Here is a 27,793-nt window from a genome sequence, read left to right on the forward strand (position 1 = left end):
GTGGAACAAAATGAGCTTTGCTCGAAGTTATTGAATAGATCTTGAGAGAGCTTTGATAGCAGGGAATAACTGAATGAGAATTACATAGCTGGTGAGACTGGTAATCTGATTAGCATAGCTCTTGTCTTGTTGAGAAGAGCTTCTAGTCCAATATATTCCTAAAATAGCAAGCACGTCATCAACACAATTAACTCTTTACAAGTGCTGGCAACATTTGCATTGCTTTAGTTAAAATTCACTGATGTAAATTAACCTTGTTCCCAATATGCTTAAATTCTCTGCTTAATCCACCAATTAGATGCCACCAAAATTAAAATGGGCTTTCAAGCAGATAGATTAAAGTAACCCTCTGTTTGACATTAGATGTTAACGAAGAATGATGCCTCTGCTTTACATCACCTTTTCTGGTACAAAATCTCAAGGTATAAATTGTAAGGGAGGAAGACAAGTAATCAATGGTGACTAGAAACAGGAGGTCAAAACAAAAAACAAAGAGGAGGAAATCCAGAATCCTCTAAAGATGCTGTATTTTACAGGAGACAGTCAGACTCTGGAATTAATTTTTCCAGACTCCGTGGGATGTCTATATTACTAGACCTAGAGTTAGCTAGCTCAGCGTTCGCTGACTGAGCAGTAGTAAGAAATAAACTGGTGAGTGTGTGAGTGAGAGTGTGCATGTGTGTTTTGGGGGTGGTTCTTTTTTTTTTTTTTTTTTTTTTAAATAACCTACTCCTCTTGACCATTACATTTTTATTTCTGCAATGAATAATGAAGTGATGCTTACTCTTATTGGTTACCACATATTTTGGTTGTATTCCTTCTCCATTTTTTTACTGGTTACAGATTTTGGCTCTGACACTGAAAATTCTTCACCCAGGCAGCTAGATTATTGTATACCATGCGACCAATTAATTAACTTCCATAACTTGCAGCATGGGCTCCTTAGTATTGTGTCAGTGCTCCATGTTAATACACTACCACAAGTCAAGAACTCAACTGGTAGGACAAATTCATTTAAGAGGAAGAATCTGTCCAGCTAATTCAGCTGTCTGTAGCTGTGACTGATTCTTACGGAGAATAAAAATAAAGTGATGATGTTTGCGGTCATTAAATCTTTGAACTAATCACTAAAATCGATGCAACTTTTGAAGAGGAGGCTTTGATCTTTTCACATGCCTGTCTTTAAAATCATTTTACACCAATCATTTTAATAACGAAGCCCCACTTCCTTGGACTATTGGGAAAGAGCATCTAATAAAATACAGGGACAGCTGCTGTGACAACTTGGAAAACAGGGTCAAATTCTTACAACTATACAAGCAGCTACTCCACAATAGCAAAATATAAGTCCCATTGTTTTATATACAACCATTAGAAGAAGGAAAAACCCACTTGTTTTGGTTCGTTAAGAAAAATAAAGCTTGAATGGCAGGAAGTAGTCTCACCCAACAGCCCGTGTTTATGGAGTTTTTATTCAGCTCTGCAAGGTTGTTGTTTGGTTACCTTACACAGGAACCAGTATAGGTGAGGGATCCAGCAAGAACATTAAAAAAAAAAAAATACCCAAATCTTCCTTATGTGACAGATGAGCTGCTCTTGAAGATCCTGTGAAAGCCATAAGCACTGTTAGGATGGCAGCTTCTGCTGAATTATTTTGTAGTAAAAGCTTTACAGGAAAAGTGTTGCCATATTTGTAGGGAATACTGGTGTGTGGCTAAGTGACTTCAGTTCATTCACATTACAACTGCAGAAATCTCGTGTCATTTGTTCATGAAAAATAGTTCATTAACAGCTGATACAGAGTCTCAAGCCTTTCTGTATGCTTGTGTGATGAGTACCAGCGTACAATGTACAGAGTGGTACCGGTGTTTATAGCTCACCACTCAATATTGTACACAGTGCCTTGTGAAAACAGTTGCATGTCATTCTTCACAATAAGGACCTCCAAAAAAAAGTGTTAGCAGGTCAAGAGCTTGGCAGGCAGTAAGCCAACGAATTCAAATTGCTCTTTTCTTGGAAGGTGCTGCCTGGAGCCACTAACCCAGCTATGAATCATTGACAAGCAGGTGGACTGGAGCAATACAAACTGTGACTTCTATGCAGGTGAAGGGTTCTTCTTTTTCCTCTTAGAAATTCTCTCGCGTTAGTTAATTCTACAAACAGACCATTACAACAAAGCAGGTTTGAACTACAATACAAATGATGCAAGTCTGGCATTATTGGATGGTTACCCACTGAACAGTAGTTCCAGAGCACCACAGCCTGGAAATCAGGCCTTTAGCTGCCATATTTACACTATTGTTACAAAAAAAGTCAAAAAGAAAAGAAAAAAGGAAACCCTGAAAAAAATTCAACCCCAACTCCCAGAAAACAGGCAGCCAGAAATGCTGAGCTCTGCCTCTTTAGTCTTCACAGAATCAATCACTTCCAACCTCCGAGATGGTGTTCCTACAAGGGACCCTTGAACTGGTTTCCCGAAAGATGTTGCCTGATGGAGGGTTTGGAGCTTGCAGCATCACCCAGCTTTCGCCAGACAACCTGTCAGAAAAAATAAAGGGGTCGGGGAGAGAAATACACGAATTAAAAAAAAACCCAAAGCCTCTGATGAGTTGCAGTATTTTCATAATTTCAGTCTGAAAGTCAAAAAAAGCCGTTTCCTAGCACTGGGCTGTAATTCTTAGCAGAGCCACTGGATGGCATCTGTGCACCAGTTTCCAAGGAAAAAAACATTGATGCATTTTTCTAATTAGTCTCTCTTGAAATTAGAACCATTTTTGCCTGGGGTAATAGTATAAAACAAATACACTAGGTTCAGAAGTTAAGTTCAATGGTAGGTCAACCGTGCCATGCTTACAAAAATGACGTTACCATGAACAGAAAAGATAATGAAAAAGATAATGATTAAAATTATATATATATATATATATATGACTTTCTAAAAAACCCCATACATTTTATCACTTTACGGCCACTGGGGTAAGGGAGGCTATTTTTTAAAAAATAAGAAACTGCAAAGCACTTCATAGCTGCCTTGAGTCTGCATAAAATGAATATTTACAGAAAAAACGGCTGATGATACACAAACAGAAATGAGTCCATTTGGGAAGATGAAGTGATGGCATTTTACCTTTCCCCCTGCATAGCTAAAGGCAATGTGGCATTAAGCGGACAAAATATCCTAAAAAGCAGACCCTTGTTTACTCTCATCTTGGCTTTGCTTATAAGGATCCAGCAACCAAAATGAAGTGCCTCAGCCCTTGCCAAGGATGCTTGCAGTGATTTAGCTCTGCAAGATGCACTTGTGTTCTTTACACCCTCTTTTTATGGTTGAAGTGGTTTTCAGAATTTAAACAGAGGGTTACGCTCCTCTGCTGCTGTGAGGCACTAAACCATGCCCCTTGGGCTGACCTCCAACGTGGACTTCTAAAAGAGAAGGCTCCGTAAGGATCCTCCTCCCTGCTGTGGGCACTGCTGGTACTGTCGAACAGCACATCCCCGACTGCAGGCGACATGCAGCTTGAGCCATGTTCTAGCAGAAATCCCAAACTCTTTGTTCAAAGCCAAAGCGTGGCCAAGGAGCTTTGAAGCTGGAGGCAGCGCCACAGCGGCGGACGCCGCAGAGCAGCGGTTTGGTACGAACGCTCACCGTACAGGATGGGGCAAGCTCAGTTAAGAGTGCGGTTGCCCCATATGTTGGCAGCGCTAAAAGCACGCCACACACCATGATGCTGTTCAGTGGCTTCAGACATGAATATTCTCCCTCTGATGTTATCTTATGGTTTAGGCTCAAACCCGTTCAAGCTACACAGCTTTAAAGATAGCAACCAGTTGCTGCTCAGCCAACACGGCATCCCTAAGGACACAGTTGGAGTCAACTGCTAAGGGGACTCTCCAAGCCAGGGAGAGTCCTTTGCACAGCTCTCGGTCAGCCAGACTAGCTACTCTGCACCCTTGAAGGCAGCAGAGGGGGAAGTATCTGCTGAGCGAGGGCTGCTCCGTACAGTGAATGAGGCATTCAGGTCACTGATACCCAAAGCGGTGGTCAGCAAAGCCTCCGCTTTTCCCTTGTGCCTGTGGATCTCGCATCAAACAGGGCTTGTGCGCAGCAGAGCCCTGCTCCTCTGTACTTCTAACAACAGACCATGAAAGAAACCCCTAGAGCTGCTGAGAGGAGTTATTACATTGCACATTTCACGAACAATCGCCTTCTCCTTTTCACTCAGGTCTTCTTCATAGTTGTCTTGCATTTGCCTGTCCAAATTTTCATGGACCTCAAGGACCTACAAAAAACAATATTACAAAAGCATTATGCTCCTCAAGTCGTTAACTGTCCCTAACAGCCTCATTAACCAGTATTTAAATTGGCAGGATTCACAAAGCCTTGGGAGTCAGAGCACTGCAAAGACGAGCACGACACCAAGTCGGGTGCCTCCATCCTCTCCCTTCCCTGGTGACGGCATGTCTCCATCCCACCACCCGCATGGTGTGGCTGCCACCGCGGTCCCGGGGACCAGGTGATAATTGGCAGCGAGTTGCCTGTGCCCACAAACACATCCCTCCCAGGAAGGCTGCTGGTGGCCCCGCTTCCAGGCAGCTCCCCCAAGGCAATCCCCCAGCAACTCGTGCTCCCTCCGTTCCCCTCTTTCGCGGGAGTGGAGCTTCTCTGCTCCCTTCTACCAAGCCGAGTCGTGGGGCAACTGTGGTCAGCCCAGGCCAGCAGCTTTTAGGGCTAACAGGTTTTCAGCCATCAGGTAAAGAGGCAAACAGAGGTTCGTACCACTGAAAAGCAGAGTATTACCCACTGTGCAGCTTAAGTGTGCGGTCTCCAATCAGCCATGAACTTTCATATCTTAAACAGACACAGCCAATTTCACTCACCTTTTGGCTGAAAATTGTTTTCAACCCATTTACTTTCCCAAGGGAACCCCTCGGAGGCCCACAATGACAGTGAGAAAGAGATGGGCTGTTAGCACAGACCCCTGGGACTCGGAGGTCCCGATTTGATTCCTGGCTCTTACCCACTCCCTCTTGGAGCTGGATGCAGCCAGGCTGCGAAGGGGTTGGGAACGGGGCAAGGGAAAAACCAGTATTGTCTCCCAGGTCCCTGCATGCTGACTGCAGTCCTGCGAAGGTGCCGTCCCCAGCGAGTGCCGAGTGCCATGGTGAAACTGGGTCACCCTCTCCTTGTGCCACAGACGCCCTCTGAAGATGGAGATAATCACCTCGACTCCCCGAGCTTTACTTTAATCTCCGTCAGCACTGTTTCCACCCACAGCACATGCCCCATAAAGGTAAGGGAATAGGTGACCCTCGGCCAGGGCTGGCACACACGCGGCATCCCCTGCACAAGCCCCCCCAGAACTGCAGCCACGGCTACAGGCTACATTTACCAGTGCTCAAATGAGTTCAGCTGGTACAAACGCTGATGAATACAGGCCGTACCCACAAAGTGTTGGTGCCAGGACTGTCTCGTCCTCCACAAGCAGCTCCGTTTTGCTGCCTTTCCTTGCCTGCCTGGCTACAGGCAGCAGGACCAGGTACATGCCTACGGCACCCTGCCCGCAGGAGCCTCTGGGGGAGTGAGGCATCGCCTTGCCTTTCTCTTCCTGCTCATCACTGCGGGGCTTTTCCCATGATACTAACAGGAGGAAAGCACTGCAAAAAATGGAGACATGGCTGCAAAAGCACAGGAATATCCTGAAAGGGAGGGAGGAAAGGATTTAGGAGTCTCCAAGGAGGCTCTGCTCTGTGGCTCGGAGGGCATCTCCAGCAGGTGCTCATGGATCTGGGAAGAACCAGGTTTCCTTGCAGAGACAGAGAGGTTACGGCTCCAGCACTGACACCCCAGACCTGACACAACCAGTGCTCGTGTTCATGGGACCCCTGGACGCCACTCAGCCTGGTGGCTGGGCCACACTTGCAGATTTGCCGTGGGAAGACAAGTAAACGCACTGTGAAAGCAGCTCAGGACGCTGCAAAAAATAGTGGAAACATCCTGCCTGTGACTTACTTTCTTAGATTTCAGGTTGACAATGTTTGAAAATGGAAAAAGCCTCATTTTTAACCTTTCTTTTAAACAGCACTTGGAGACGCGTTCCCCAAGTGCTGATCCCCAGGCCACACGTGGCTGGTGAGACGCAGCCCGTCTATGTGGTTGCTGTGTCCCACCACGTGCTGCCCACTCCCTGCACCTCTGGGAGCCAGCCCCGACCCGCCACGTCCCGTCTGGGACACACACCGTCCCGGCCACCCCCGCAGAGCACCACCAGGGAGGCAATGCCTGGCCACGGCCAGGTAGTCCCTCCATCACAGAGATGAGGCTGCCTGGGGATAAAGGCAGCCTTCCCTTCCCACTGGAAACACAGTGACCCACAGAATACCCCCCTCCAACACAGCCACATGCATTCAGATTGCTCCTCCAGATGTTGCACAAGTCGGGCATATCACAGCGCGGGACTGCCTCGAGATTTTGCTGCTGCATCTGTGCTCACCTACGTACCTCAGCCACGCACCTCACCCAGGGCTTTGCCACGGATGAGCACATGGTCAGCTCAGTCTGCAGGGTCACAGCTCCTGGAATCACCCAACACCATCAAATAGTGCATAGTCTTACTCACCGTGATACATCCCCAGACATACCAAGCCGTACAGCAGGTGTATTTGTGCGCGTAAGTGTTCCTACACCTCCTAGGGAAGTACTAGAAGAGCTAGATGCAGTGTGAGGATGGGTTTCACCCTTTGCTGAGGCATACAGCACCAGCTGCTCCATGAAAGGGGACACCAGGGTAGATTATCCCCCAGTCTGCCTCGGCACAGCAATCCTGCTGTACTTGAACTGCGTTACGAACAAAAATAGGTCATTCTCCTAGGGCCCTTAACCTACTTCTAAAATGCACCAGCTAGTTTAACCAACATAGCCGCGACCAATCTTTGCACAAGTAAGAATTATCCACATCCTTTCTAAGGGGAGAGGAAGGGCAAGAGGGATGCAAAAAGCATGTACATGCTGACAAAGAGAGCATCTATTTTTTCCTAAAGAGGAGGGAATTAATTATTGATCCAGCTGGACTCGCACATCGAACTCGCTCGTCTGGAGTCAGTGTGCCTCTGACGCTCGGCTGCAAAGGCAGCAGCCTGCAGGATCACATCCCCGTGCGGAGCGCCAGGGCTGCCTGGCTGGCAGCTAAGCTCCGGCTGTGTCCACAGGGCAAGTGTCAAGGACGACCATGGTTTAGATGAGTTAAAGATCACATCAGCTCCAGCCTCTGCTTCCACCAGCCATCAATCTTGCAGGCACAAGAGTCTCGGCTGACAAAAATAAAGTTTTTCGATGGCTCGTGCTTAAACTAAAACAACATTCCCTAGTCCAGGAGGTGTGGAAGGGTGGCAGAGCCCATTTCTTCCAGTGGAAATGTCTTTTAATGGTGTAAACGAGGCAGAGTTGGAGCTGAAAGCTGATCAGACAGAAGTTATGGTTGTATTTCATTTGTGAATGACTCGGGACCCATTTGCCCAGGAAACCACCCTGCTCCCCAGGCCCACCCCACATGTGGGTAGGCACTTTGTAAAGATATATTAGCATCTTGGATATGGGAAAAAGGGATTCAGGGGGGTAAAAACTCAGCAGCCTACCCTGGAAAGGCATGCTAGAGAAAAACACACTCTGAAGAGTGAAATCACCTCCTGAAGAAAGACAGGAAGGCCTCTTGGTGCTGACCCAGCCCCAGCCATTCTCAGATCTTGCCAGGCGCTGCCTCAGCTGTTTAGAAGGACCAGGTTAATGTTCCTCCAATTACACCGCTGGGGATTATGGACGTGCCTTCATGTAAAATTGTCTATGGCTCAGCTGAAGTTCAAGGACCGTGCATTCAGCGTGGCTCTAAGAAACTGGGGTATATCCTCCCGTGATTTCTGCCACATCCCAACCCAGGAGCCTACAGAAAACAGGCAAGTGTTTTGCTCGAAGCAGCTCATGCCGTCCCCTCCTTTTTGCTCTTCATCAAGCTGCCCTGACAGCACTTGGCCCTTTGCAGACGCACGGGCGCCGTGTGACCTCCCTGGGTAAAACGCCAGGCGGCGAGGGCAGCCTGCTCCGCTCGGGCACGGGGCGATTCTCCGTGCAGGGGGATGGGGATGGACCAGGTAAGGGTGCTCTTTTGCCTGGGGACGCCACCGCCTGAAGACAACCCCGCACCTCACTCTCGATGAGCACACTGGCTCGCCTGGCTTTCTTCCTGCTGATACGTAAACTGTGAGGAACACCTCAGGTATATTTAGTTCTCCTTCGCAACTGCACTGACGTCTGTGACCAAGGCAGTGTCACCTCAGTCACCTGGGTCCGTCACATCCCCCTCCCTGCTGACTTGCTGTACTGGCCCTGCATGACCATGCAATGCATATTTAAAAACCAAACAAATAAAAAAAACCACCAAAGAGTCAGGATGACTGCAGTAAAGCTTTGGAAGGGGTGCTGAAAGTTGAGGGGAGTGTTTCTGCACCAGGAAGCACTCTGAGATTGAAGGATGCTTTCTGAAGAGTGCAAGCCTCCCTGATTTTATTGATTTATAAGTCAACTGGACAAAGCACGGGGGAACACAGCATCCCGCTTCGGCAAGGGAACAGTCTGTATGCCCCGCTAGGACTTCCCTTGGTTTCAGCAGGGCCAAATCCTGCCTTACCCAACATCAGTGGGAGGGATTGATCACCGGCTCGATGGTTCTGCACACATGGCAGAGGTCCAGGTGGTGCTGCAGGGGGGAGTTGGGTTATAGGCTAAATGTCATTCTCATACATTTGTCTCCTCCTCACCTCCCCATGTCTTTAGCAGGTTTGCTCAATTCCTAAGAAAAGTGCTTTGATGTTCAGCAAGACGCTGAGCTGTAGCATATGTACCTTTTATTCTTGTTAGCAAAAACAGCTGTTAGGAGTGCCAACCTGTCATCTTGCTCCTTATTTAGTAGGTGCAAATAAACAAAAACTATTTCAGAAGGAAAAATAAAGAAAATCCCTAAACGTGCTCAAGGAAGAACTTACTTATGCTAAATGGCAGGCAATGTTTCAGCCACACAGCTAGCGTTCAGCTGCCAGAAAAAGCCAAGGAAAAAGCCTAGGGGACATTACATAGATGGGTGCAGATGGAGGCAATCCAGAAGCCCTGCAGATCTGTGCAGAGTGCACAGCCCCTCAGTGACCTTTGCTTGGGCACAGAGCCGCATGCTTGCAGCCACACTGCTTCTGGACAGCCTTCCATGCAAGCATCCCACAAGACAAGCGAAGCCAACTTCCATCTCTCCTTGCCTCTCCTTATGGTAAGGAGCTAGCCCACTACATCCATTTGGACTTCTTTACACAACCAAGAAGGGATTTTTCTAATATCTGACGAGGTACAGCCAAAGCGCAAAGTCTCGTTTGTAGTAGGCTACTCTCTTCTCCTCAAGGGAAGGTCATGAGCTGTATCACAGGCAGTGAGGGTCTAAGCCGGTAGCTGCATCCAGTTTCCCACACGCAGGGGCTGGCACTGGAAAAGCTGCCCAGTTCTGCAGGGTGCAAATAAGACCCACTCCATATACTACAGCATGCCGTGGCCATATAACGTTATCTTCTAGCCAGTTTAAGATCCACGGCTAGAGACCAACAGCAAAAGTTTCACTGTGCCACAAGAAGGGAGGAGGAGAGATTGAGACCATGACCAGTTTCCTCAGACTTCTCAATTCCCAGCTGATCCTTGGAAATGGGCCACAGGATGGAAAAATGAACAGCTTCTCATCCCTCCCTGCCATGCTGACCTACAGGAGAATTTCCTCCTCGCTTCAGATGTGAGAATATTTTCAATCCTAAGTGTGTGAGCAAGACACATCATGTGAGATCATTTATGCCCCGTAAGATGTGACTGCTATGCCACCTGCTCTCTGACTCCAGCCATGGCACTTTCCGGGGTTTTGAAGACAGACAAACATACCCCACCGGCCAAATGATGAAACTGCAGAGGAGGTTTTCTTCCAGCCCTTCCTAGTGATCAACAAAGCCCTGAAGTAGAGGATTAATAATGATGATGATGATAATAGTAATTGCAAACAACTAGTCATCCGACTTCCTTTCAACTCCTTTATATGCCTCATTGCGCCAGACCTCCCAAATTTAATTTCCAGTTTCCAAGAATCTTCGTCATTCATTTTCCAATCCTTTCCATAAGCTTGTCAAACCGCATCTTAAAGCCATTTATATTTCTTGCCCTTACTAAGAAATTCAGTCCCGTAACCCCTAAAGCAAATAGGAACCTAATTTCCCTCCAGAATGTGTTCATAATCAATTTATAACTATTTGATCTTGTAACTTAAAAACACTATCAACTCTGCTTAATATCGTCCTCACCACCACCTCACCAAAAGCAATGAAGAGCAGGAGCGGAAAGGTACGAACCCCACAGCTGGGTAAGAAAAAGCCAACAGCAGTAGTCTGGAGTGCATGAGGGCTTGGATGATTAAATGCAAGCAAAAGTGGATTAGGACAAGTGTCAGAAAAACCAAGGTATCACATAAGTCTGCAGTGTTCTGCAAGGCATCAGTTTAGCAGATCCATATGCACATACACAGAGGAGAAATGTCACCCAGAAGCACAATGCAGCACAGTACAGGATGGAGTACAGCAACTTGCTGATAGCACAACACAATTCAGAGCAAGCAAAGAAGAATCTTGTCTGGAAAACACAGGATAAATATATGTAGGCAAGTGAACTGCCACTTGTGTGGCCAGGGCTTCTTTGGGAACTAGCAAAAACTGTACTAAAGTTATTTTTTAATCCTTGATGGTGCTGGGCACCCTTCTCTTAAGATCCAATGAGAGTTATACAATCCGGGTGTAAAAAAGCCTCAAATAAGCTGAAAAATCAAGATTTTCAGGTTGACGGATCTTTTATAATACAAATTCAAATTTGATCCAAACCAAACCAAACTTGCCTTTCCTTTCATAATTCCTCACACACCATAAATGCATAGAAGATGAACTAGTTGAGCAATATCCTCCTGGGATCTTCCAAGTGCCCAGTGGAACCAACGTCCTTCCCAGCTGCACTACTGCTTCTCCTGACACTTGTTGATTTTACCACCACCACCTGCCACATCTGTCCTGGAGCCGAGAGACCCTGGACAGGCAGAAAAAAGTGAGCTGAAAACACTAAAAACTAGAAAATTTAGAAAGCTTGTGGATCAAAGCTATGAGCAACATCTGTGACATTTATTTAGCTGTCAGACGTGGAAAGGTATAAAACAAAGAGCTTTGTAAGCACCACTCTCCAGGTCTATAGGACAGTCTAAGCTAGTGCTGATGCCACTGCTGGACCTTTTTTCCAGCTATGACCATGGGGATTTGAGCTTCAGAGTAGCCATCCAGGAATTCTCCTTTGATTTGAAGAAAGCTTTTTAACCCTGTACAAAATTCTTCAGCTTCAACAAATCCAAATCTATAAATCAGTATGTTCCAACCTGAACCTAACTTAGTTAGAGACTTTCCAGCCATCTCTATGGCACCTTGGAAAGGATTTGTGCTTCTGTGTCCCTTAGCTACTCAGAAGTAACTTGCTTAACCAGTTAAATATGTAAAACCAGGGTATTACATTTTTCCTGCTAATGGATGGTCACTAGGACTTGAGAACTGCTGTGAAATCATGGTGCAAGTTTTCTCCTTCAACTGAGCTAGCATCGTCCCATGGTTTTTATTGCGGACAGTCCTGACTTTAGTCCCCACTGATGATGCACATATCTACGTGGGTATGATGCCATGGTTTGCTGTGTATTTACATAAAATAAACTCTTTCTCCTTTGAAGACTGCTGCAGGATTTTCAATAACAAAACATATGTAGGAACCGCAGGTTTTGTGTCCCTTTTAAAAACAGCATTTTGGTCATGCTGTCACTCCAGAGAGCCAGTTTACGCAGGACTGATGAACAGAAAGGGTAACCGACACCCTCAGCATCAGCAGCTTTTGTTGGACCCCAAAAAATAAGTTACGCATGATCTTGCTTAACTCCGCAACTATTTGAAGCAATGATCACTCATTATGATACAGGTGCTGGTTACCGATAATCTGCCCGAGTACTAACTTTCCATTTCTAGTTGTTGTGTTTCCATGAGAAGAGCAAACGTCCAGTTCTGCCACTGTGGTGTTTGTTCCACCACAGCGCACTGTACTGCACCGCGCTGCACTGCTCTGTGGGGATCTGCAGCATCCTTACCTTCATAGCATGCACAACAGCCTCTGGTTTCTGACCAACAGGGACATATCCTGCTGCAGGAGAAGATGCAAGATCAGACGTCATGCGAGCTGGTCCCTGTTGAAATAAGGGAAGATATGCTTTAATTCCCTTTGGGTGATTTAAGCAAGAAGGAAGAAAATATCCAGAAAATTTGAGCACTAGCTTTTCTCAAATTCAGTCCCCTTCAGCCACCTGCAAAGACAAAAGACACCACGACCCTGTCCTCAGAAGTCACTTGATTTAATGCCATTTAAGCTTACCATCATTCAGTCTAGATGTACTCAGGCAGGAGACCACCCTGGTTTAAAGCTAAATTTATTTATGAAGCATTATTTGCTCACTTAGGATAACTTTGTACAAGGACAAGATCAAATGGTTCTCATCCTTCTAGCCAAGGGAGCAATGCAAACAAGATGATTTTCCAGCATAAAGCGGTCATCTCAAAGAAGCTGCATTCATGAACGAAACAGTTGGCATAACTTCATTGCTTTTCTGGCAACATTTTCACATAGACATCAAGTACCAATCTTCAGCTACAGAGAAAATTGTGAAAGCAACCTTAAAACAAGCAGATGTCCAAACCTAATGTTGGCTGGGTCTGTTTCCAAAATGAGGGCCAGTCCTCCTGCATGAAGGATCCCATTGGGAAAGATGCCGAAATTACATTTTACAAAAGATTTCTACTGTCCAAACAGCCTTGTAAGCACTTTTCATAGGGTTTTCCTCTTTTAAAGGCATCCAACTTGGATTATGAGAGATACAATATCTTTATTCAGTGAGATGCACCCTGCCTGTCCCTAATATTTTTGCATTGCTTTGTAGCAGTGGGAGAAATCAACAATGAAACCATTGACCAAACTCGTATTTAGTCTTCACATCCTTTAGGAAACACAAAGAATGATTATACTGGGGGCCTCTGAAAGCAAATTAGGATGGCAGAGCGGCATGTAGCACCATCACAGGAATGCTTTCACATACAACACACGAGGCACTCCGTTCTCATCTTTTCCACATTTAAAAACACAGCATGTTTTATGCTTCGTCTCATCGCTTTGCCTTCTAAGCCAAGGCGAGCAAGCTAGTCGTGCCAGAAAGAAGGACCAACAGAGGGGCACTTCACCACCTCTTAGTCTTCCAAAGGTTTTAAGTTATGGGGGCCTTTCTACTAATAAAAGTGTTCATGTGCATACATTAAAGAAAAAGATGGGCCAATCCATTAGGCTACAGACAAAAATAGCATGAAAGGCATGGAGCCTTTCATGCCTAGGCCACTGATCTGTGCTTAACCAATATCATAACCAACAGCCATTTCCTCATAATAGCGACCTTCGTGAACTGAGTTGCTGGGGATACAAAAACTTCCTTCTGAGAGGCAAGCATCTCAGAAAAAGGAAAATTAGACTTAATAACTCCACAATAATTCTCCAAGGAGATTTAACAGACTGCCAAAGCACAGAGACCAAGAGACACTCGCAGGCTGGGCATGGTTCTGGACCTGCTGGAAGAGGGTTACAGCTTGCTGGAGCTGTGGCCACCTGGGGGCATGTCCTCAGCCATCCCGTCCAGAACATCACACAGAAAAGGCAGAGGATGGGGAGGGAGCACCAGGCACTGGGTCCAGCCAGCCTACAGCTGCGACTTAAGACTGCAAAATGGGTTACAAATTTATCACAGGACTGGAAAACACAAGAGAGTCCTTCCAGAATCAGCCTCCCACAGAGGTCAAAGACACCAATACATGCATAATTCCTCTGGCTTCAGCATGAAAGCTTCCTTCTTTCCATAAATGACCAATATCATGACAACTGAAAGCAGAATATTCAGGAGTTTTGTGGCCATGAACCATACTTGAGATGGATCTTCCCCCGCAGCCTTCTTTAAAAGTAACACAAGAAATACCAAGCAAAGGTCTAACATGCAATATTTCTTCAGAGTTGAGAGTAATCTGACAAAGTATAAGGAATTCTGCTGGATCCTGCTGCTGACAACATTTTAAATACAGTTTTCTGACCAAACTAGAGTAGATCACGAGGTCTCCCATACGACAGGCAGCACAGCAGCAACTTCTCCTCACAGAACTGAAATCACTAATGAGCTACAAAGCCTTTCCATGATCGTAATCACTCTCAAAATTATTACGGAATACAAAAGAAACCAGAATGGTTAGAGAGAAACGTTTTCTAAAGAGCTTGATCATGCTTAACTGATCACCATACTACGATAAACGCGCAATCATCAGCAATGGCGAGCGCACCAGACCCCCATGCCGATGGCCCGCTATGCCCCAAGCCACAGAGACTTCCCCACCACATGAGACTGTTACTACAAAAGGCCAAACATGCACCTCAATAAAGTGGGGGAGCAAGCAAGGATCTCACCAACACCCCCGCTCTTTGCAGCCGTAGGATGCAACAAGTAAAAATACCCACACTGCTAAGGGTGGCTTAATATTTGTCATTACATTTAGTGCTTTTCGTGCAGTTGCACCCTTAGAAAAGGCTCTTTACAGATACACAAAGAGTCAGAGTTTTATAAAGGGGGGTAGGTGCTTCATTCCCACTGATTTCGGTGTGGTTCTCAAAAAGAAAAAAAAAGCTTCAGCCAGACTCCTATCAGCTTCCTGCACGGAGGCATACATAAAGGAGGCCAGAAAAGAGGGGACTGTAGTCAGCAAGGAAAGAAATGACAACATATCCAGGAGGATGCGTGGCCAGCCTTTGGAGGATGGAGGAAAGGAAAATGGGCAGAGTTCACCAATAGTGTTAGCTGAAGGGGAGGAAATGGAAGGAATTGGAGATAAGGTCAAGGTTGCTGGACTGGAAAACTGCCAACAGCGGGAGAGAAGGGAGGGAATGGGAAGAAAGAGGAGGATGTGCATTTTACCCAGCAGGAAACCAGTTGAGATGAAATGTAGGGGAGGGGGAACAGAGATAGGAGACTGGAAGAAGGACAGGAGGGAGGGGGAAATCTCGGGAAGTCAGCGTTAAGGTAGTAGCTGAAATCACATAGATGGAGGAGATTCCTCATGCCTAAAATAGATGCATTTGGAAACTGTGGGTAAGAATTACCACAGAGCTGCACCCCAGCACTCTAACTCAGCAGCTACTCTGAAGACCTCTGTCACTACAGAAGCCCATGCCCTTCCCGCTCCCTATCGCTGACATTTTCACAGCCATGGGAACACAATTGATTCAGCAACCTGACAGACAATAATAGCGAGGTTAATCTGGTTACACCCTAAGAAGCAGAAATTGTCCATATAGGCAAAAAACAATACGGTGTGTTTTGGGGCACACATCACCCTCAATTTCCTCTCCCTGCCTGGTGTTGTCAAACATGCATGCTCTGTATTAGATGGACATCTGGCTTTTCCACTTGTTAGGATTTCATAGCGTTTGGTAGCTCAGAGATGGTTCACTCTTCATCCTCAGACATGTGGCTGAGGTGTCACATGATTATATAAATGAATGGTGCTAAAAGACAGCTCAGAAGTCACCCCAAAGGATGCCATTATATTTATAATAAAGCTGTTGAGAAATACCATCTTGGTAATTTTTCTAGTTTACTTCTGCTGAGGCTGAACGTCAGCAGAATGAGAAGCTGAGTCATTTCAAAATGTGAAGTTTCTTACTCTCTTTGGCCCCAACTAGCTTTAGAGTTGCTCCAGATTTACAGCAGCAGAGATGAGACTGGAAGTTAGCTTGTTTAACTCATCACTTATACAAGGAATTTGTAATTCAAAAAGAAAACAACTGTAGATCTATGTTGTGGTGTCAAATGGTCACCAGGGTAGAATTACATCGCACGCCACTTTCTGTTTCATCCACAGCCACGGTTACACTGCCAAAAGAGCTGCCCAGCGATGAGATTACCAGCCTAATTAAGAGTGGAAGGCTCTAAGTTACGTATCTGATGCACTGGAGTTCCCGAGTGCTTGGAGGAAGCACTTTGTCTTCCCTACGCACCGGGTTTGTTGATCACTGCACCTCTGAGACCCAGAGATAGTTGTCCAAGATATGTCTTTAAGAAGAAAAAGTCCCAGAACCAAAGGCTGTGAAGGCGTGTGTGACCCAGCCGATGCTTCCTAGGTAAGTTGGTGCTTTTGCTGCTCTGCAAACCACTGTGGGAGTTCAGAGCATTTGAGACCACTGTAGTGTGGATCTCTGATGAGTTCAGCCCTGGAAAGAACAGCCCTATCTCTGCTGCCGGGATGGCTCTGGGACTGTAATGTCCCGAGAGGCTCCTGGTGAGGCTCTTCGCATCCCTCATGGGAGGCAAGTGTCAATCACCCACGTACGCAGCCACTCTCCCAGTGGGGAAACCACGACAAGAGCTATTCCTCTGCCGCCTCTGGGCAGACAGCAGACCGAAGCACCTCTGAACACATTTCCCTTTCAGCCTTCACCAGCTCCTCCATTTCAAGCAGATCAGCACTGGATATTTGCTGGTGTCTGTGATGGGACCAACGCACTTCTCAGAGCTTACTGTTCCCATGTAGCATCAGCCCCCTTTCCATCCCACCGAGCCCCACATCGTGCATGCCCAAACCACAAATCCACCAGAGAAGCCCAATTCTGTTCAAGACCCTCACAGAAACCTCTCACTGGAGCCTGCAGGGCTTGCGGTTCAATCTCCAAGTCTGTAAGGAGATTCACAGTCCAGCTGTATCATGAATAGACTAAGAAAAGAGAGAGGAACTCTGCAGTCGCTCATGCCAGAGCATCCTTGAAGCAATATGCTACACATAGGGGATAAATCCCCCAGTTGCCTATTGCTAAGAATGACGCTTGACCCGGTGACAGCCTCAAATCCACAGCAAAACACAAACCAAATCAAACTAGTCCCATGCATTGCCCCAGCCCAGAACCCGAAGGTGATGAGCAAAGAATCAGCGCTGATGTGAGAAAGGAAATCCGAAGACCACAAATACTGCCAAGGATCCTTTTTAATCTGACACCAAAAAATGAAGAGCAGAGGCCTCAACTGGCAGCTGCTGGAGGACATCTGCTCCTCTGTATCAAGCCACGACGGCATTGCCAGTGTCTAAGACCAAGTCACCTAATGAGTCCTTGCTGGCTCTGTCTGGTTGCATGGGAGGTGGTCCAGCACAGATGCTGGCAAGCACTGCCATTGATACTCCTGCTACATGTTTGGAGGAACAAAATTAATAGGACTCTCTGTAATAGGGCACGCTGGGAACTCTTGATAATGACACACCTCCACAGAGACAAAGTAAGGCTTAAAATATGAACATTTCTTAATAACAGTGGGAATGCGTTGGAACCCAAGAAGAAAAGAGCCTAACTGGGGATGACAGGTGTCTGCTCTTTTAGAGGTTTTGGGTTGGAAATCTCCAAAAGGAACAAAAGAAATTGCGATAAACAATTTCTCCTTGATTCCTCCAGGGATCTGAAAAGACATGAGACCTTGGTCCTGCCATCAGTTTTCAATCTCTTTCTGCTCAATTATATTCAGTCTTTTAATGACATCCTTTCCTACCTCAGCTCTGAGAGCTATTCCTGATCCGCACGCAGAAAGACTGCAAAGGACTAAGTTTCAAAACCCAGAGGAGAACGTCATGCTGATTTTACTTCAGTCACAGTCCAGGCAGTGAGGGTGCTTCAGGCCAACATGGAGCGCATGAGCAAGCGTTAATGCTTCTGAACCACATATCTTCTCCTTGCCTTCTATTAATTTTTGTCTACCATTTCAAAAAACAAGCAGACATTCAGGATTCAAACCCAATTAAATAAACCACGCTTTTCTAATGGCATACCTCAGACAACATTAAAGCTAAATGGAGTCATATCAGACACTCTGAAGTTTTTATTGCCAAGACAGAACAAGGAAAATTACATTATAGGCAGGCACTGCCAGACAACTCACAATAAAATTCCCAGGCACGACTATTTATCTCACAGTGGTTTTGCTTGCAGCCTGCTTACCCAGGTTTGAATTATACTTGGGGCCTTCCTTAGCACCCATCACCATCCAGGTGTTTTACATAAATAGAGGTGCCGACACTGCTCTGTAAATTAGGAACTGTTAAGGGACACGCAGGAGGCAGTAACGTGCCCACAGCCACAGGGAAAGTGGGTGGCAGAGCCAAAGGTGCAGTGTCTGACTGCAAACCCCAGCCCTGGTGTGCTGGCAGAACGGGAGGCCCAGCATATTTGGGTTTTGTGAATGGCGCTTGTGGCTACAAAGTTTAGAAAGTGGCTGGAGCGGCTTCAGCCAGAGGCAGTGCTGGGGGGGGCAGATGGAGAAAACCCGCAGCAAAACCAAGGACCGAGAGCACGGGGCCACTTCGGCATGGGAGAAGCATTCCCAGACCCTCGTAGGGACTGCGCCGAAGCCCCGAAGCACGGTGCTGCCATCAGAAACGTAGCATCGGCAGCACTGAGGGCAAGCACCAGGCTCATGCAGACAGACAGTCAGCCCATTCAGAAAGAGAAATCTCCCTTCACACAGAGACGAGTCGCATCCCCAGGAGATCACACATGCAAAAAAATCTCCCATTACCACCAGCCTTAGAAATTTCCTGGGCCCCACAAGGGCAGATCAGGCCCCCTCATCGTTTTGCAGCCTGGGCCACGTTTCCCGTCCTCCGCTGCCTTCCCGCTGCAGAGGGGTTAATGGCTGAAACAAAGCGAGGGTGCCGCACGGCGCTGAAGCGTGACATGACTCCGGGCTGACATTTCTCCCTCCCTTCCTTCGAAGCCCCTTCCCTCCCTGCTGCACCTTCTCATGCCCGTGGCAGCTCTGCCACTGCCACCACGCGTGGTGCTCCGGAAGGGGTCCGGCTCCTCTCGTGGCCCCGCAGGGACAAGGCTACCTGAAGGCACCCTGGCAGCAGCCTCCTCCCCGGCTGCAAGAGGGAGATTTCCCAGAGGCACGGAGAAGCAACCGGTGCCGGCTCCTCCGCAAACCGCGCTGTGAAAGCGCAGCCTTTTTGCCGCTCTGCCGCGGGCGATGCCAGACCTCTCGTCCCTGGGCGCGGGACACCCTCGCCAGAGCCAGGGAGCACCCAGGTCCCTTATGTGTCCAGCCTGCCTGGCAGATGATCCGAAGCGATGATGACACTCGGCTATTGTTATTCCGTGCCTACTGTGCAGAAAGCCTGCCAGCATCCAGCTCAAAACAAACCACCCGCTCCCCCCTCGTGCGCTTAAATGGCTGCACGGCCCTACGTTCCCGAAGTCACAGCGGGCTGCCTCGCAGCTGCGAGCACTTGACTCCCTGCCACCAGGCAGAGGAGAAGGAAGACGTGGGAGAGCCCGCGGGCAGACACCGCGCTCCCCAGCACCACACGGGTCCCGGCCACCGGCGGGAGTGAGTGCAGGAGCCATCAGTGCCCCGTATTAGCATCCTCCCTATCAAATCAAGGGACTTTATTGCAGATGCTAATCTCCTTTGCCATTACTTAATTTGCTGCCTTTAATCATAGAGAGCAGCTGGTCATGTAAACATTCAAATCCATGAATTAACCAGTGGGTCCACACAGGAGCCAGGCAGAGCCCGTCTGTACGGCTCACCCACCGCCTCCTGCACCCTCACCGCCTCCGCCGCCCTCACAGATATCTACTTAAGTAACAAAAAGGGCTTACGCAGCCCTTTTGATTAATAAAGAGACAATTTAACTGTTTCACTGCTTTCCGAGCATAAACATCAAGGACAACTGACAAAAGATGAGCTCTTGACCCCAGCAGGCACGACACAGCGCTGGCTGGACGGGCCGTGCTGGGGCACCAAAGGAAAGGGAGGATTTCAGGGACTGCCCCAGACAGGACAAAGTCAGGACACGGTTTGCAACTGGATCTCATCTACAAACAGGAAGGGTGTCTTTTCTCAGCACCGTGCTAACGGCGGATCGCAGCTCCAGCCTTGGAAAACTCCTCGGCGCGTGCAAAGCCGGTGAGCCAGCTTCCTCCGGCAGCGGAAGGGGAGAGGAAGAGGAGAGCGCTCCGCGTTGGTAACACCACTGCACAGCTGGAACGGGTGCATGCTGTTAAAAAGCCCCACCGACAGCTTTAGCCCCACCTCGGACTGTGGAATTATTACCAACATGACACACTCGGAGCAGTTTCAGCCTGTAACTACCTGATACGAGCAAACAAGAAGTCTGACGGCTACGGACAGAGCGAGCCCATGCTGTACCCACGGACCAAGTGCACTAACTCCAACTGACTCAGAGGGGCACTGTCAGCGTAAGTATTTTGAGAGGTGCTAGTTCTTTTAATAAAGGAACGTCGAGCTCATTTGATTTCAGATGGATTATTTCAGTGGGTATTTTTAAGACTTTCCTCATTTTGAAGCAAAACCGATTCGGGGATGGCCCAGGCGAAAGCCGCTGGGTGGGTGGAGGATGCATGCAGACACGGGAGGATACCTGTTCACATCTGTATTGCCCCTCCTGGTCTCCATTTCAGGCTGGCTGCCCTGGCCGTGGCTGGCAAAGCAGCCTCTGCCTAGGTCTGGGGCAGAGCGAGGGTCTGCCGTGCCTGTATCTCTCCCCCAACCCACTGCCATCCCCACACAAACGCATGCGATAAATGAGCACGAGAACCTACAGCAGATCCTCAAAGCAGATGAATTTTTCTCGCCTCTTGCGGTTAGCTGTAAGGGCGGATTATGGATACTGTCAGTGCCTCTTTTGCTCATCAAGTCCCCAAACTTTCTCATTGCCAAACTTTGTGTCGGTTGGCTGCCGTGGGGAAAAAAGCCACCCGCTGCTCAGAGACGCTGCAATAACTGCTGATGAAGGGCAGCTGCCTTCAAAAATGGATCAGCTTGTTCTCAGCTGCTGGTAATACACTCTGAAGCTTCACAATAGCGCTCCCCGGGCTGCAAATCCCGACAAACCTTTCATTTTACTTTCCCTTCCACAGCCGCTGTTGCCGCAGCAGCAAAACGGCTGCCTTGAATTTCTCTCTTTGTCTGCTCAATAGCATCCTGGTGGTATCGATGCTGCCGGCGGGAAGAAGCTGCCTTCTGCCGTGCTCCTTGATCATTTTTCCTCCCTGCCTAAAAAGGGACTGCGGCCGTCTCCGCTGCTGGAAGAAGGCAAGAAACAGGCCTCGGGTTGTCCTCCGACACACGCTGGCGGCGCTCGGCTCAATTGACAGCCTCAGTGATGGGGCACACGGATGGGAGAAAGGAGGGGACCATCGGAGGGCTGCACAGGATGGGCTTGGTGGAGCGACAGAAGGGGCCGAAGGCATTCTGAGAGGCTGCAACACGACGCTGAAGCTGCAAAGAGCAGTCCCGGGGATGCCAGAGGCACCGGGCAGCCAAGGGATCCCCGCGCCCAGGGGCTTCGTGCAGCGCAGCGAGAGGCTGGGGGCTCCGTGCTGGTGGTGGCAGGATTTCTGTGCTGTGCAGGGACATCTCGGGGCCACGCTAAGGTCCCCGGTGCTCCAGGTGACTCTGCAGGGGCCCAGAGGGTTCCCCTGGCTCTTCTGGGAGCGTCTCCCGGGCACCACAATGGGAACAGTGGTCTCTGGCAGTTTCAAACCTGATTTTAAAAGTCAGGTTACCTTTAAGAAGCCGATCCAGTTCTTCTCCCTGAGAGGAACAGATTTACTCCCACGCAGGCTGAGGAAGGGACTAGCAGACTTGCTCTGGGTCCCCCAGTGAGACCCGAGATGAAGCTTGGGCCACAGCCACGTCTCCCTGCCTGCGCCCGGCTGGCGCAGGGGCCAGCTTGGTCCTTCCCCTGCAGGGAGCTGAGAGAGACACCGAGTCACCTTCTCACTTTTCTTCTGCCCTTGTATCGAAGAGCATGGAGACCACCATCTTTCCAGCCAGAAGGAAGAGACAGGACTGTCACTGAGGCTGGGGTTTAGCTACTACGTGCCCTTGTATCACATCCCCCCGCCACCGCTTTCGCAGGCTCAGGAGACAGCCAGCGCGTCAGCTAAGGATTCTCTTATCATCCCTTCCCACCCCATCTAACGGCTTCTCTTTACACCTACAGACCACAAACATTTGGGTTTGTTTTTATAATAGCACGCATGCCATCTGGCAGAACGAAATACGCTTCTCGCAAGTGTGCCTACAAGGCAGAGCTACGAAACGCAGCTGGTTGTGACAGCATGGTGGGAATCAAGGGAAGGAGCCGAAGAAGCCAGTGCTGCAGCCGGGCAGCCAGAGCCATCTCTCAGTCTTTGCATCCTGCATGGAACAGGCACTGGACAAAAATGCAATGAGAGACAGTGCTGGGAAGCCAGGGACTCGGTGGTCCTCTCAGTCGAGTGCTCTCTGCTACATAACCACGCTTGCCCTGCTTCTTTGCACTTTCCTGTGGACTTTGCTGGCTTTGGAGTAGATTCAGGGAGGAAAACGGTGTTGTCTCTTCCCAGCCTGGCCTGTAGTCTATAACCAGACTGCTGAGAGATGCAGCTTTGAATACGCTAATGGAAATCTCACTTTTTTCCAGAGATACTTATTGTAGTCCCTAGGGATGTATATAAAGGCTGGGCAATGGCACTGTCATCACTGCCTTCTCAAAAGAGGGAGCTTTGCTCAGCCCTCGCAGAACGTATCTGCAGGTGCTTTCCCCGGGGACTCCCAGCTCCAGACCCCAGGTGAGCACAGGTCCCTTCCTTCAGCCGCCACCTACAGCACCCACAGACACGTCTTCCCGCACTCAGCCAGGGCACCGCTGGGAGCTCCCGCTCCTCAGCACGGGGTTACACAGAAAACTACAGCAGTACAAACTTAGTACAAAAACTTAAGGAAGGGGAAGGTGATATTTATTTTAACCTAAAACTGATTTTTCTAACGTGTCACGCACACCTGCAGACCTACAAACTCACACTCATGCGTTCACCAACAGGTAGATGTCCATGTGGCATGGTCAGCGTCACTGTGTGCAACACCGAGGACAAGGGACACCCACTAGCAAGTCCTAACGACAGCTCTGGCATCCCTACTCCTTGACCGCAAAGAACTGGGTTCTGGACACATTTTTCACATGCTTTAGGAGTCAATGGTTATTACAGGCTGATCTTTAACTCAGCATCTTGCTTACCCCTCATAAAACCTAGGAAAGCTGCTGTCTGTTGGCTCCTTTCCCTCATCTTGTGCACCTTATCCAAGTCCTCCTCTTGGAGCCAGGAAGCGCAATGGCACATCACAGTGTAACCTTGCTCCTGTTATCAGGGAACAGGTCTTCTAGTGATGAGCCATCTGTGCTGTGGCCTTATCACAGCACAGACTTCCTGGTCCTCATGCAAAACACACATCCTGCAGTGTTTACCCATTTGTTTGCTGTCGGTTGTGTCTTTGGCCATCAGCACAGGCCATCCCCGCAACCCCTGCTCTAGCGTTCCTGCTGGTGTTTTCACACACACTTTTCCATTCACACTACATCCACATTAACCGTAACATTTCCATTAAAAACCTCAATATTTCCATTACAAACCCAACAGTTACTTCCATCAAAGGCAGGATTCCTATTATAAATCACATGAACACTGCTAGTAAATTTTAAGTGTAAGCCAGCCAGGCTAGCTCCGACTGCTAGTAACAGGCCGGTTCACATTTAATGGCATTTTACGCCAATGTAGATAAGTGGCTCCTCCAGCCAGCTGGCTTATGAGCTTCTCAAGGTGAAGGTACCTCCAACCATAGGAACATGAGCAGCCCTGAGGCCACCTTCCCATGCCTGGGCACTGAGATGTGCCTGGGGCACAGTCACAGGGCAGCGGGCAGGAACGTGAAGGTCTGCAGGGACCGTGTGTCCACGTGGGCAGCCAGAGCACCCAAGAAGAGGCCAAAGGGAGCACAGAAGAGACAGAGGTGCAAGCTCTGGGCCATGCCTCAGCCACCACATTCATCCTTGGCTGTGCTACAGGGGCATCGAATGCTCCAGAAGTCAGCAGCTGAGAGTTCAGCTCTTAGAAAATGAATTGCTGAAACATGACTATTAGTAACAAAATAAGAGCTTTATCGCTGTGGATGGGGAATTTCCTTTTCCACCATACATTTTCCCCGCGTCAGAAACTTAACTCAGCAATCACTAGATGCGACCAAAGGTTAAGCACTGTGTAGGGTGGCTTTATGGAGAGTGAGAGACTGGAGAGCTGACACTGAGTGTGGACAACTCCGGCTCCCAGTCTTCACTTATCACTCGGTTAATGCTGGGGAAAGCCCAGGAGAGAAACAAGTGAACTCTCCAGCAATGCTATACTGTTCCAAGAGTTAAACACCTTTTAGTGTCCACTCGTGGAGGATCCTGAAGCACTTAGTGCTATTTAGCTTAGCAATAAATAACTGCCTGAAAACCATGCTATGGAATGGGTGATTTCCCACCCAATTCCTTCAAGGGAAATACTGAGGCACAGAGAGGTGAAAAGAAGGTACGTATGTTTGTGGGAGAAGAATCCCTCCACAGTGGCAAGCACGGCTCCCAGTCCTGATTCACAGCACTGAGCTGACAGGGCTCCTCCTCTCCCTGCAATGGCATTTACCCAAAACCACCGTTATTCTCCTAAAACTCTCAGTGTTACTGAAATGTAATTTCCACCTCACTAACTAGAGGTGAGACCATATGACCGGGCAATCCAGACTCCTTGGACAATGCCAACAAACAAAACTGAAAGTCGGTAACACCCACCTGGTACTGTTAAAATCCAGAAAAGCTCTGAGCTGGAAGAGTTTCCAGGACAGACTGAGCATCACCTTCTCTATGCGCTCCAGCCGCACACCTGAGACTCCCCAATATTACTCCTCCAACAGCTTCCTGCAGTAAATCGGGGGGCTGCTAATCTGAGTGCAATAACTCATCCCAAGTGCTGCAGCACTGACATCATGGAGGAGCCACGAAGGGAACACATGCAGTGTAGGTAAGACATGAATGCAACATGGGTGAAAAAATCTGTTCTAACTACCACAGAGAACCAAAGTACTGAAGACACACCAACAACCCAGGCTACAAATGCAAGCCCAAGACCTCCAAGGATGCTTTGGGATCATTTCCATCACTGACACCCAGACACCAGGCTGGCCGCTGGGTCCTCAGCAGTGCACTGCTTACAGGTACCTCAAAGTCAGCTCCCACGCCTGGGACATCATCTGACTCAAGCCTGAGCAGGTCTGGAGGCTGTCGGCGATGGGAAAGATCAAGCCCGCCCAACCAGCTTGCCCTGGAGCCTGCCCCTCTCATCCCAGGGGAACGGCAGGTCCCACAGGGAGCTGCTTGTTGCCACCTCCTCTCACGCCTCACTCAGAGTCCAAGCCCGAGGGAATCGCCCTCACCTCCCAAAGGACACGGGGAGCCTCTGGTACACCATGAGATGACTTTAGTTTGCAGTTCCCAGGGCTGGGGAGTTTGACCGGCCTGCTACCACTTCAAGCTAACATACATGTCACACCTTCCCTTGCAATAGCCAGGGGCTTGTAGGTCAGAACTAACCCCTTGGGACTGCTTTCCCTGAGTATTTGGTAACCGCTGCAGACCACAGAGCAAACCTGTAATTCACTATCTGCATGATGCACCACAGACTAAATAGTGCACAGATTGCAATTATGAGTGTCTTGCAATTCTGCATCTTGAGTGTGCGCCAGTGTCCACGATCCAGGATCCATTAGAAACACCAAACTGTTTCATCAACTGAGGTACGTCAGGGCCATGGAGAGCTGGAGTGATGCCTACGTGCAAACTGTGTGACAGTGAGGGATGTGCTGAGGAACTTCTCCAAAGAGTTGCACAGGCAGTGACGACGATGAAACCCTGAATGGATGTGACAGCTTTGGAGCCGACACCAATTGTCCATCACTCACCCACATGAAGCCTGTGCAGGCATAAAGAGGAACGATTTCTCACAAACTCATGCCTGCTGTCAAAAAAAAAGGCTGCAGAGAAAGTCAGGTACGTCTAACTGTCCACTTTCTGGGAGGTGCCTGAGACATTCAAAGACATGCACATGAATTTGTGATTGTTATCCTTTGTCACAAAAACAATATATCACGTCAAGCCACAAACCAAAGGGATTTTCATAGGAATAAGTAAATAAATGGCTATGTAAGTATTGCAGACGGTATGGATTTGGTTTTGTTTCTTCTCTATCATCTTCCCACAAAGAAGGCAGAACACAGCCAGGGTGACAGATGAAGGTGAGTGTCACGCAGCCCCTGGGCCTCTCCATAAATGCCAGGTGCCACCTCTTCCTTAAGGAAGGAAGGAAGGAAGGAAGGAAGGAAGGAAAGCAGGGACAAGTGGCCGGGAAGGGCTCCAGCAGGCAGCACCGTCTGCCGCCAGCCCTCACACAGCCCCGGTGAGCTGTGGGGGCCAATGCTTAGGCAGAGGAGTCTCCTGCCAGCTCCCAGCCCAGGCACAGCTCCTCTGCAGAAAGCTGCTGACCATATCCTGGCCTGACTCACAAGATAAAACATAAAATTGTGTGTAGCGGCACTCCTTGGGGTAACCAGCACAGGCCAACTGAGCATCCCCCACCTGGAACCAAGCTGGGGATCAAAAACCCGAGCACGAGGGAAGCAAAGCAAAATCCCCCAAACCATAATGCACCGGCACAGCCAGACAAACATCTCCAGGCTTCATTATAAAGGGAGATTATATTATTATCTCTCTGCCCTCATTATAAAGTCTCCTGACTTTATATATGGGACACAAATTTAGAAAAGTGGATATTCAGCTGCAGTTTTCCATTTCATATGCATGGTTTTATTCCTTTTTTTGGCTGGCGGGTCTCCATCCATCCTGCTGTTCAGCAGGGATAGAAAGGGGCTCTGCTTTCAAGCTGGAGTTTTATTTATGCAAACGTTCTTAAATTATTATTACCCCCTTTTTTTACAGCTCTAAGAGGCGCGTTAAATGCATAGAACGACTTTTACCCAAGCAGGCAGCCAGCATGCAACTGGTCCTACAGTACCCGCAGCTCTGCTGACCGGTGCCCTGGACACGGAGCAGAAGACGAGACGCGGGGAGGTCCCCCAGCTGTGCTCCCACCAGGCTTCTGCTCGCGTTCACGACGCCCGCAGCCCACTCAGCAGGACTCCCTGACTGCATCTATTCTTTTCCTGCAATCTGGAAAACAATGTCTCCAAGCAAGTGTAGTGTCTCAGGCAGCCAGATGAACATCTGGAAGACAATCATCTGGCAGAGCTTGGCCTCCTCAGCCATGCCTGGCACACCAGCGCAGGAGGAGCCCTAGCACCGCAGCACAGCATCTATCTTTCCCAAGAGACTTTAATCAAGATTATTCTGTTGTTTGAGAAGAAGCAACACAGGCAAATCTTAGGAAACGTAAAACTCATTTGTGATACAGAAAAATCTGCAATGAAAGTCCTAAGAACTTAACTGCTAAAGCAACCCTGACCACGCACTGCCAGACACTTGGCAAACCATCTTTCACCTCACCTACGACCAGCTTTTTGATAGCAGGCATACAAGGCATTTACAAAGAAGGAGCTGCAGGTATAACAAGACTCACCCTTGCTTTAAAAGATGCACAACAGTGACTGTCAGTTAACCGAAAAACCTATGCGGGGAAGCTGATGATCCAAACTCAGGTAAAGAC

The 27,793-nt window shown here is 48.5% G+C and overlaps 1 protein-coding gene across 1 annotated transcript in view; it reads right to left on the minus strand.

Moving 5' to 3' along the window:
- Window positions 1-693: 693 nt before the first annotated feature.
- Window positions 694-27,793, minus strand: part of CCDC85C (coiled-coil domain containing 85C) — a 114,388-nt gene continuing 87,288 nt past the window's right edge. Inside the window, exons 5-7 of the mRNA XM_049828941.1 lie at window positions 12,231-12,326; window positions 4,182-4,280; window positions 694-2,538 (exon numbers count right to left, since the gene is read on the minus strand). Of these exons, the coding sequence (XP_049684898.1) occupies window positions 2,449-2,538; window positions 4,182-4,280; window positions 12,231-12,326 (285 nt within the window). The 3' untranslated portion in view covers window positions 694-2,448. The remainder of the gene's footprint in view (window positions 2,539-4,181; window positions 4,281-12,230; window positions 12,327-27,793) is intronic.

This window comes from Accipiter gentilis, chromosome 25 (genome assembly GCF_929443795.1).
Source record: "Accipiter gentilis chromosome 25, bAccGen1.1, whole genome shotgun sequence".
NCBI classification, from domain to species: domain Eukaryota; kingdom Metazoa; phylum Chordata; class Aves; order Accipitriformes; family Accipitridae; genus Astur; species Astur gentilis.